The sequence below is a fragment of the Chiloscyllium plagiosum genome, chromosome 39 (assembly GCF_004010195.1).
Source record: "Chiloscyllium plagiosum isolate BGI_BamShark_2017 chromosome 39, ASM401019v2, whole genome shotgun sequence".
NCBI lineage: Eukaryota > Metazoa > Chordata > Chondrichthyes > Orectolobiformes > Hemiscylliidae > Chiloscyllium > Chiloscyllium plagiosum.
The window spans coordinates 23,223,234-23,235,714 of NC_057748.1; the positions used below are offsets into that span (position 1 = coordinate 23,223,234).

A 12,481-nucleotide genomic window follows, 5' to 3' on the forward strand; every position below is an offset into this window, starting at 1 on the left:
CTACCCTGGTTCTCGTCATTCTCATGTTTCTCACATACGCATAAAATGCCTTTGGGTTATCCTTGATCCTATCCGCCAAAGATTTTTCATGCCCTCTCTTAGCTCTCCTAATCCCTTTCTTCAGCTCCCTTCTGGCTATCCTGTATCCCTCCAACGCTCTGTCTGAACCTTGTTTCCTCAACCTTATGTAAGCCTCCTTCCTCTTTACTAGACATTCAACCTCCCTCGTCAACTAAGATTCCCTCACACGACCATCTCTTTCCTGCCTGACAGGTACATACATATCAAGGACACGTCGTATCTGTTCCTTGAAAAAGTTCCACATTTCAATGACATCCTTGCCTGACAGCCTGTGCTCCCAACTTATGCTCCTCAGATCCTGTCTTGCAGCATCGTATTTACCCTTCCCCAAATTGTAAAACCTACCCTGTTGCATGCACCTATCTCTCTCCATAACCAAGGTGAAAGTCACAGAATTGTGGTCACCATCACCAAAATGCTCACCCACTAACAAGCCCATCACTTGTCCCAGTTCGTTACCGAGTACCAAATCCAATATGATCTCCCCTCTGGTTGGACAATCTACATACTGAGTTAGAAAAGCTTCCTTCTTTCCTAATTTGTCATGCATTTCTTACCATATGTCTTGGGCTATGGAACCTGTGGTCCAGAGTCAGTCTGGTCTGCTGTAGAATACTGTCCATTTGAGCCTCTTTTTATTGTCCAAGAGTGTCCTTCTATGTTGGATAAGGGAACACCTACCACATTTTGCTAGCGAGCATACTATTGTTGGGTCCTTTACTGGATCTCTCTTCCATGTTATCAAGGTATGGGAGTGGCTATATTGGAGTAAAGCTTCAGCTAAATTTCAGATTTCTGGGGCCATGATCAAGATCTTTGTATCCTCACTAGCCACTGGAGAGGTCCTGGAGGACTGGCCAGTAGCTAATGTTGTTCCTCTGTTCAAGAAGGCAAATAGGGATCACCCAGGAGATATAGTCATTGACTCTTACATTGGTGGTTGGGAAGTTATTGGAGAGAATTCTTCGGGATAGGATTTACGTGCATTTGGAAATGCATGGCCTTATTAGGGATAATGAGCATGGTTTTGTGCGGGGGAGGTCATGTCTTACTAACTTGAAGTTTTTGAGGAGGTGACAAAGGTCATTGAAGATAGAGCAGTGGATGTTATCAACATGGATTTTAGTTAGGCTTTCGACAACATTCCTCATGGTAGGCTCAATCAGAAGCTTAAGATGCATGGGATCCATGGTGATTTAGCTGCTTGGATTCAGAATTATCTTGCTCATAGAAGACAGAGGGTAATTATGGAAGGGTGTTTTTCAGGCTGGAGGTCCATGGCTTAGTGGTGTTCCACAGAGATCCATACTGGGACCTCTGCTGTTTAATACATAGATATAAATGATTTGGATAAAAATGTAGATGGGTAGATTAGTAAATTGCAGACAACACACAGGTTATGGGTATTGTAGAAAGTTGTCAAAGGATATATCAGGATATAGATCTGTTGCAGATATGGGCAGAGAAATGGCAGATGCACTTTAATCCAGGTAAGTGTCAGGTGCTGCTCTTTCGGAGATCAAATGTTAAGGAAAAGTATACAGTTATTAGCAGGATCTTGAACAGCATTGATGTACAGAGCAAACTTGGGGTTCAAGTCCATTGCTCCCTGAAAGTGTCCACGTAAATTTAGGGTGGAAAAGAGGGCATATGGCATGCTTAAATATATTGGTTGTGGAATTGTGTACAAGAATCAGGATGTCATGTTGTCAGACTTAGGTTAGGGCACATTTAGAGGGTTGTGTTCAACTCTAGTTGCCACTTTACAGGAAGCATAAGGAGGCTTTGGGGAGGGTGCAGAAGACCAGGATGCTACCTGAATTAGAGGGTTTGAGCTAGAAAAACTCAGGTTGCTCTCCCTGGAGTCACGGAAGCTGAAGGAAGACTTGATAGAAATCTATAACATTGAGATGCATAGGTAGGATTGATGGTCAGGTCTTTTTACCTGAGTTGAAATAATAGGGGCATACATTTAAGGTGAGGGGGGAAAGTTCAAAGGAGAAGTGAGGGGCAAGTTTTTTAGCTAGAGAGTGGTAGGAGTCCGGAAAACACTGTCAGGGGTGGTGGTGGAGGCAGATCTGATAGGGGTGATCAGGTAAATTGTCCGTAGTGTTAGGTATGGGGTAAATGTAGGGGTATGGGTGGGTTGCGCTTTGGCGGGTCGGTGTGGATTTGTTGGGCCGAAGGGCCTGTTTCCACACTGTAATCTAATCTAAATTACACTGATCCCTTCTGCCTGCCCTTGGTCTATATCCCTCCATTTCTTAACTAAAAGTCTCCAAAACACCCCTATCAGATCTGCCTCCACCACCACCCCTGACAGTGTTTTCCGGACTCCTACCACTCTCTAGCTAAAAAACTTGCCCCTCACTTCTCCTTTGAACTTTCCCCCCTCACCTTAAATGTATGCCCCTATTATTTCAACTCAGGTAAAAAAGACCTGACCATCAATCCTACCTATGCATCTCAATGTTATAGATTTCTATCAAGTCTTCCTTCAGCTTCCGTGACTCCAGGGAGAGCAACCTGAGTTTTTCTAGCTCAAACCCTCTAATTCAGGTAGCATCCTGGTCTTCTGCACCCTCCCCAAAGCCTTCTTATGCTTCCTGTAAAGTGGCAACTAGAGTTGAACACAACCCTCTAAATGTGCCCTAACCTAAGTCTGACAACATGACATCCTGATTCTTGTACACAATTCCACAACCAATATATTTAAGCATGCCATATGCCCTCTTTTCCACCCTAAATTTACGTGGACACTTTCACCTGACCTGCACATCTTTGGACTGTGGGAGGAAACCGGAGCACCTGGAGGAAACCCACGCAGACACGGGGAGAACGTGCAAACTCCACACAGTCAGTCGCCTGAGGCGGGAATTGAACCCGGTCTCTGGCGCTGTGAGGCAGCAGTGCTAACCACTGTGCCACCGTGCCGCCCCGTCATGTTCAACCCAAAATTGCGGGCTGAAGAGATTGTTCCTGTGGTGTACTGTTCTATGTTCTAATTTCTTGTGGAAGCCTCTCTAAGTCTTAAGACAAGTGGAACTAAAGCACGGTGATCCCTTCTAACACTACTCAGAGATAGGTCTTTGACCCCTTCCTCTGACCTGGCTGTAGAATTTCGCATACCTGTGTATTACATCTATCCCTAGACCCTTGACTCAATATCTGCTGCGTGTTCCAGCTGCTCTTTAAAACACCTGGCAGTCAATTTGATTGGGGTAGTGGAGTATGTGAGGGTACCAAGAGCTGCCAATGACTTTAGGATTCCCACACAAAATGTAAACACCTGTTCTCCTCGAAGTTGACTTGCTCAGATTTTCTGTATCACCCGTTACCCTTTTACAGCTCATGCTTTGTTTGCTATGGCTCCTGTAGAACACTTATTTAATGGGCCAATTTCAGGTCAGCTGCTTGTATCCTCAGTTACTCACTTGAATCCTGGTTTTCAAGTGAGGTATTACTCTTTTAATTACAAATAAGGCTGAATTCTGAGGATAAAGTGAGGACTGCAGGTGCTAGAGTGTCAGAGTCGAAACGTGTGGTGCTGGAAAAGCACAGCAGGTCAGGCAGCATCCGAGGAACAGGAGTGTCAATGTTTTGGGCATAAGCCCTTCATCAGGAATGACGAAGGGCTTATGCCCCAAATGTCAACACTCCTGCTCCTCGAATGCTATCTGACTTGCTGTGATTTTTCCAGCACTACATTTTTGGACGCTGAATTCTGAGGATACCAGCCTGGTGGGCTCGACTTCAAGGGACCCGATGGTCACTTCTTATTGAAGCCCACCTAGGGATGTAAACTGTTGTCTAGACTCTCCTTAAAATAAGTTAGACATCTCTAACCAGAATGCTATGAATGAATTTGCCAAGGTGTCTCACAACACTGAAACAGTCAAATCACTACCGAATTAAACCAGTACCAAATTAAACAGTCTCAACTTTATAAGGAAACAACTTACAATAACCTTTAGTGCTAAACAATGCTATCTCTAATCCTATTCTGGGACATTGTCAAGTGCTTTATTAAATTTTGTGGCGACAATATCTGCTGCACTACCCTCATTAATCCTTCTTTATGAACAGAGATGTTCATTTTCCAATCTAATGTGACGTTGGCTGAATCTAGAGAATCATCCTCCATAGTGATTGATGTTAGTAGGTCTACACACAACTCCCACAATGGAGTTCCAACCTTATTGTTTCCTCTCTATTTATAAGTCTTGGTTTCTTAAAGTGGATGATGACATTTCCAGCCCTTTATTTCAAGGGAAGGTAGATAGGATCTAAATCGATGTGATTATTGATGGAGTTCTGGTTAGAATGCCATGCCTCTAAGACTTCTCATGCGTGTCTTTGTTTCGCGTGTCCTAGGATGTGTGTGTTGTCCCAGTCAAAGTGGTGTCCTTCTTTGTCTGTATGTATGGAAACTCGTGATAATGGGTCATGTCTTTTGATGGCTAGTTGGTGTTCATAAATCCTGGTGGCAAGTTTCCTGCTTGTTTGTCTGATGTGTTTTTTACAGTTCTTGTATGGTATCTTGTAAATGACGTTAGTTTTGCTGATGGTATCTAATGGATTCTTTAGGTTCATTAGTCACTGTTTAAGTGTGTTGGTAGGTTTGTGGGCTACCATGATGCCAAGGGGTCTGAGTAGTCTGGAAGTCATTTCTGATATGTCTTTGATATAAGGTAATGTGGCTACAGTTTTTGGTTGTGTTGTATCTGCTTGTTTGGGTTTGTAGACTTCCAAACTACTCTGATCCCTTGGCATCATGGTAACCCACAAACCTACCAACACACTTAATCAGCGGCTAGTGAATCGAAAGGATCCATTAGATACCATCAGCAAAATTAACGTCATTTACAAGATACCATACAAGAACTGTTTAAAAAAAACATCAGACAAACAAGCAGGAAACTTGCCACCAGGATACCTGAACACCAACTAGCCATCAAAAGACATGGCCCACTATCACTAGTTTCCATCCATACAGACAAAAAAGGACACCACTTTGACTGGGACAACACACACATCCTAGAACAGGCGAAATAAAGACACGCAGGAGAATGGCACTCTAAACAGAACTCCATCAATAAACACATCGATTTAGATCCTATCTACCTTCCCTTGAAAGAAAAGAACTGGAAATGACATTGCCCACCTTATGAAACCAAGACCTATAAATGGAGAGGTGGGACATACCACCAGCGCTTCACTGGAGACTCTCTCCGATAATGTTACCTAGTATGATGGCGAAACGTCTGAAAACAAATCTTCCAGCACAGCGAGTTAACTTACATACTTATCATCAACCTGAGCTACAAATCTTCTCAAAAATTGTTATCGTCAACTATTTCCTAGCTTCTCCAGCTTCTGAAATGTCACGTGTCCTTGAATATTCAAGCCCCAGCCTTGTCACTGTAATGGCTATCAGCTTATACGTATTTACATTTGAGCTGTCAATTCGTCTGTTTTATTATGATTGCAATGTGTATTCAGATATAGAGCCTTTAACTCTGTGTTTCAAAATAAAACATACTTTTGCAATCTTTGGTCTTATCTGCTATCACACTCTCACGTTTGTGCACTCTGTCCCTCCCTGCCAAACTGATTATACTTCTCTTATTGCTACCTTGCTCTGTTGCCTTATTTTTCCCTCTTTAATTTATCACAGCCTCCCAGACTTGACTCCTCACCTCACTATTAGGATTAAAGCCCACTGGTCTCAGCATGGTTCAGACAATCCCAACATTACAGCTCTCACTTTCCCAAGTACTGATGCCAGGGACCTGTGAATCAAAAGTTAATTCTACTCCATAGACCACTGAGTTTTACATTTAGTTCTGTAACCATATTTAACCCCATTTATTGAATTGAGTGGACCAGGCTGGATAGTTTCTTTAGGTGCTGGTGCTGATCTCCAGGCCCTCCTGTCTTCCACGCTACCTCCATACTGAACTATAATTCCTGGATTAAATACATTAAACCAACAGCTATTGTTCACTTATCATTTGCCTGCAGAATCTTGACAATCAAACCTAAACCTTCTGGGTAGCTTTGGTCTAAAGTATCATGAAATGCAAGATAAAAATGAACTGTCCTACAATCAATGTAAAGTTGAACAGACATTATGATAGACCGTATCAACATACCAATTAACAACTGAATTAGGCAATTTGGTCTCTTGAATGTGTCGCACCATTTGATCATGGCTAGTCTGATTCCAGCTCCTCTTCCTGCACCTAAATCTGATACTCTTTGACTCTCTTGTTAGTCAAGAAGAAATCTACCTTGACTTGAAAATCCATACCCTTGCTTCCATTGTTCTCTGGAGGTAGAGCATTCCACTACACTCTGGAAAAAAAAACTCATAATCTATATCTTAAATAGGAGAGCCCTTATTTTGAACCTCTGCCTCCTTTCTGGTCTCCAAATTTGAGGAAAGATATTCTGGCTATTGAGGGAGTGCAGCGTAGATTCACGAGGTCAATTCCTGGAATGGCAAGATTACCTTACACTGAAAGACTGAAGCGACTGGGCTTGTATACCCTTGAGTTTCGAAGATTGAGAGGGGATCTGATTGAGACGTATAAGATTATGAAAGGATTGGACACTCTGGCAGTAGGAAACATATTTCCACTGATGGGTGAGTGCCGAACCAGAGGACACAGCTTAAAAATACGGGGTAGACCATTTAGGACAGAGCTCAGGAGAAACTTCTTCACCCAGAGAGTGGTGGCTGTGTGGAATGCTCTGCCCCAGAGGGCAGTGGAGGCCCACTCTCTGGATTCATTTAAGAAAGAGTTGGATAGAGCTCTCAAGAATAGTGGAATCAAGGGTTATGGAGATAAGACAGGAAGAGGATACTGATTAGGAATGTTCAGCCATGATTATATTGAATGGCGGTGCAGGCTCGAAGGGCTGAATGGCCTACTCCCACACCTATTGTCTATTGTTTATTGTCTATTGTGCTAGGAACGTCATTCCGTCTAAAAGTAATATGGTTTTTCTGTGCCATTCCTAACAGAAAGCCGACGAATGCGAAGAAACACTGTGGACATTGCAGGAGTTATTAGTAATCATAAGAAGATGCTGAGGGAAAAAGTCCAGTACATCACTGAATACACAAGTAAGCCAGGTGAAAAGATCTTGCTAACAGAGAATTTCACCAACCTTTGGATAACTGAAGGCGACTGCAACTCAATTCCCCAAAGACATGAGGTGATGGATATTGAAGCTATGTCCAAGCAGGAAAGGTCTGGTGCCCGTTCCATCGACTACACGGAAATATTCGTCTGTTCGCTACAGCAATCCCGGCCACCGAGGATCACCTTAACCAAGGGATTGGCGGGAATTGGGAAAACTATCTGTGTGCATAAGTTTGCTTATGATTGGAGTAATGGCTTGGTGGCCTTGGACTTTGACTTCCTGTTCATGTTCCCATTCCGGGAACTCAATCTGCTGCCAGAAAGTAAACTCAGCATCAGCCAGCTGGTCCAGAGGTACTACCCTCACACTGGGGACGCATCAACCTTCTTAAAGGACACCAACATCAAATGTCTCTTCATCTTTGATGGCTTGGATGAAAGTCGTCTCTGCTTGGATTTCAATAAAAGCCCCGAATATGCTGATGTCGAGCACGTGATGAAACTCCATGTTCTCCTCGTGAATTTAATTAAAGGAACCCTGCTTTCCCATGCCTCCGTTTGGATAACGGCCCGCCCTGCAGCTGCCCGCCAAATCCCAGCTGCTTACATTGACAGACTGATGGAAATTCAAGGGTTTCGAGATGAAGAGAAAGAGGAATACTTTCGCAAAAAATGCAAAGAAAAGGCGGATATGATTTTGTCCAATATAATGAGGCAACCCAGCCTTTTCACCATGTGCTATGTCCCAGCTTTCTGTTGGATTCTGGCCACTGTCCTACTACATGCCATGAAATCTTGCAGTGAGACTGACATCCACCAACACACCCCCAGAACCATCACTGAGGTCTACAGCAACTTCTTGATTGTGATGATAATGTACCACCAAGATAAGCAGAGCCATGGGGTAACTGAGAGGGAAAAGGTCAGTGACTTGCTGCAAGCCAAGCGCCCAGTCATTCTGAACCTGGGAAGGTTGGCCTTCCACTGTCTGAAAGTCCAGAAGCTGGTCTTCCATCAAAGGGACATGGAGTCATTTAGAGTAGACCTATCTCTGCTATGTGATGGCTTTTGCAAAGAGATCCTCCTCCAAGACGAGCCTATCTTTCAGCACAAGGCTTATGCCTTCATACACCTGACAATGCAGGAGTATTTTGCTGCCCTGTATGTTTTCCTTCAGCACCACATGGGCCAGCACCCAAACCCACTGGCAAAGGGGCTGATGACGAAGTTGCGAGGCCTATTCTCCCGTCCCAGCTTTTCTGACGTTTGTAAAAGTGCATGCAAGAAAGCAGTGTGGAGTCAAAGTGGGCACCTGGATATGTTTTTCCGCTTCCTCTGTGGCCTGTCAACAGAAAAGAACCTCCAACTTTTGCAGGGTCTGTCAAGCCAGGGGGTGAGTGGCGGCGAGGACGCCACACGGACTGCAGCCTACATCAAGAGAACTTTACACAGGGACATTCCTGCGGAACGATGCCTGAACCTGTTCTATTGCTTAAATGAGCTGAACGATGGCTGTATAGTCGACAAACTGAAGCAATCTCTAAGGGAAGGAGCTCTGGCGACTCGAGACCTGGAAGCGGCTGAATACTCGGCCATAGCGTTTGTGCTCCAAGCATCGAACTCCGACATGCAGGAGTTCAATATAGCAGATTACAACCTGTCTGATGAACTGCTCTGGAGGTTGCTGCCTGTTGCGAAACTATTCAGAAAAGTGAAGTATGTCATTTCCCTTGAAATTTGAATGAAGGGATCTCATCATCCTTTCGTATGTGGTTACACAATTATACATACAATTAATATCACCTGTGTTAATATCAACTGTTCTTTACCAGTTGTGTAATATCACCATTCATGTTTATACAATTATAAATATAATTGGGAGATTTCCTTTTTCTGTTTCTGAAGTCACAAATTATTTTGACGTCACAATTACAATTGGCCTAAGTTTTTAAATTTCTTGTCATGTTGGAACATGGCATAGAGTGAAAACCTTCTTTGGAGTTAAAGCAAGCTATAGTTCATTGGTCTCCTGATTTTCTTTGATACAGAAATAGCATGCTTTGGTCTAGGTATATTAATAATGTGTGCTACGTGCTGCTAATTTGGTTGTATGTATACTTCTAGTTAACTCTGGAGTGTACGAGAACAGAATTTTGCTGAAATTGCAAATGTGCAGAAAATTCTTCCAGTGTTCTTCAGTTTTCAGACTTTCTAGTAAATTGGAACACTGGCATTGAAATAACTCCACTGAGGCTGGTATCCTGTCATCAAGTCACTTTTTATTTAGACTCCCTACAGTGTGGAACCAGGCCCTTCGGCCCAACCAGTCTACACCGACCCACCAAAGAGTAACTCACCCGGACCCATTTCCCTCTGACTAATGTGCCTAACATTATGGACAATTTAGCATGGCCAATTCACCTGACCTGCACATCTTTGGATTGTGGGAGGAAACTGGAGCAGCTGGAGGAAACCCATGCAGACACAGGGAGAATGTGCAAACTCCACACAGAGTCGCCTGAGGCTGGAATTGAACCTGGGATCCTGGTGCTGTGAGGCTGCAGTGCTAATCACTGAGCCACCATGCTACCCCACGTCGAAGTTCTTGACACTCATTCAGCTCTCTCAGATTTAACTCTTAGAGTGAACACAACTTCTGACACTCCTGTGTATCTGTCAGCCAGGGGTCCTTGATTGGGACTGTTAACCTGGTCCAATCAGGGAAGTCCTATTCTATGAGGTCCACTTGAGTGACCTCATTACAAGCACTATACCATTCTCCATCTGAGTCCAGTTCTTTTGTTTGTAGCTCCTCCTAAAGTCACTTTCTCATCGGGTCAAGTTCCTCCAACTCTGCCAATGATACGGGTGATGTGTAACACACAGCTTGACTCTTGCACCTGGAGTATCTCAGAAGAAATTCATTCTCCATTCCAGGTCGCAAAAGCATCAAGGCAGGAACATCTGCCAAGCTCATCTCAGATTCCATCCAGACACCTTCCACACTTGAGGGAGAACCCACGGGTTGTGGAACAAATGGAAATGCAGTCCTGTTTTGCTCCTGTACCATTTACAAGTTTCCAGCTTTCATTTGATACATAGATAGGAACCAGGACAGTTTGGTATCTAGTGAAGCTGTAGGTTGTTTCTTTGAGCCTGCCTTCAGTGTTTGGACTGTTCTTTCTGCCGGGCCATTGGATGATGGATGGAATGGAGCTGTCTTTATATGATGAATAACATTCAAATTTAGGAAATACTCTAATTCCCTACTGGTAAATGATGGCCAGTTATCTGTCACTGGAAGAGTGCTCAGAAAATTTGAAACCATTACAGACTCTTCCAGTGGCGGTATCACTGCTGGTGTGTCTGCCAATGGGAGGCAGCTCAATGCAAGCTGGACAGCCCCCCTGCCAGCTTTGTATATAAGTCCTCCATGCAAGGCATTGAGTAGTTATCTAGTTGTGAAAAGTAGTTTACAATTTGTATAAAAGGCAAATTGACCCATTGGCTTCACAATCAGGGTTATGACTAGTGCTGCCCATTCTTCAAACTGTGTTGGTTTGATGATTCCTTCACTTTCCAGCCTTCTGATTTCTACCTCTGCTTTTGCCCATAAGGCAAATGGCACTGGTCAGGCTTTGAAGAATTGTAGAATTGCTTCCTGGTCAACATGCAAGGTGGCCTGATCTGCTTTAGTAGTCCCTAGACCTTTCTGAAAAACCTCTGGGTATTTAATAAGGACGTTACTCATGCAATCATTTTCTAATTGAAAGAATGTTAAGCCATTATGTGAATTGTCCTCAGCTGATTTTGCCCTATTCTGTTTGGGTCCAACCCTTTTACACCAATTAGTGGTAACTGCACCATCTGCTTCTCATAAGAGACCAGAATGGAAGTTGTACCCTTAATCTGCACAGGTTCCCCAGTGTAAGATTACAGTCTAATTGAGATCTTGTGCAAACTTGATGGCTGGAGTGCAGAGCAAATTTTGTTAAAGACTTCTGCGATCACTGATACAGCCGCGTCATATTGACCTCCATTAGATCTGGGTGACTGTTTAACCAGACATTTATTTTTATTGATTCTGATTCAGATGCTGCTAAGCAATTTAACTGTTCCAAACAATATAGACTTACCAAGGTGTGCACTCTTCTAGATACAAGCCTATGAGTTCTCTTACTCAATTTAGTTCTTGTGGGACTCTTGCTTTCTTAAATCCAAATTCTGGCATCAATTACAATGGCCTGCTCGTCTGATCTTGAAGAAACTTTTACCATTTGGATGAGGCTTGGCTTTGTTTTGGGGTTTTGCTGTGGGCTGATTGAGAGTCCCTCTGTTCAGGAGATGTCCTTCACTTAAGTGGTGTTCCCCAAGCTCAGTCAGACTGCCAAGGGTGTTCACTTCCATTGGGATAGCCTGAAATTCATATGCTCCACATTCTGCATTTTCCAATGATAAAGCCAGTTAATACTGCCTGTTTGAAGTCCAAACTGGCCGCACCTATTAGGTACTTTTACATGGTAACAGCATTAATCTCACATACCAAATAGTCTCTCAACATCTCATTAGGAGTTATACCAAAGTCACATGCCTGTTGTCTTAACTTGGTCAAAAATCCTGAAATGGTTTCATCTGGTTCTAGAATAGCTGAGTAAAACTGACAGTGTATCAGAATTAGAGGAGGCTTGTAACTGTAATGTTCCTTAACTAAATCTGCCAACACTTGAAAGATGCCTCGGGGAGAGTTCCTAATGACCAAATAAAACTACAGGTCCACAAGCTGTTGGGAGAATTACAAGTTGATTTTCATCTACCCCAATGTCATTTGCACAAAAAAATGCATTCTTTCCACATACTGGGCCCTGTTTTCAACAGGCTTGAATGAGTCAAGCTTCCCAAAAAGAACGGCATGATGCCAGAAATGCTTACTACAACTCAAAGAAGACCATTGCGAACAAATGTCTTCAGGGACGTGCTTTTCTCTCATTGCCTGAAATAACTCCACCGAGGCTGGTATTCCTTCACCAAGTCACCCTTTATTTACACACGTAAAGTCCCTGACACTGATCCTGCTCTCTCAGAGCCAGCTCTGAGTGACCAGAACCTCTGATACTCCTGTTTATTTCTGGGTTCCCTGATTGCACCAGATTAACAGCCCCAATTAGGGCACTCATATTGAACCATTGACCCTCTATTGTATGGAAACAGGCTATTTAGTCCAGCAAGTCCACACCAACTCCCTGAAGAGC

General features: G+C 43.5%; 1 protein-coding gene across 10 annotated transcripts in view; it reads left to right on the forward strand.

Moving 5' to 3' along the window:
• Window positions 1–12,481, forward strand: part of LOC122542348 (NACHT, LRR and PYD domains-containing protein 3-like) — a 148,511-nt gene that overhangs the window by 46,617 nt on the left and 89,413 nt on the right. For 9 of the 10 annotated variants that reach the window (XR_006309781.1, XR_006309782.1, XM_043680034.1 and 6 more), the window contains one exon: window positions 7,112–8,948. Coding sequence is in view for 8 of the 10 variants with exons in the window: in XM_043680034.1 (XP_043535969.1) it covers window positions 7,112–8,948 (1,837 nt within the window). In the remaining 2 variants the exon portion in view is untranslated. Of the gene's footprint in view, window positions 1–4,477; window positions 4,483–7,111; window positions 8,949–12,481 lie in introns of those variants that run through there. The other variant, XM_043680039.1, reaches the window with a different exon arrangement.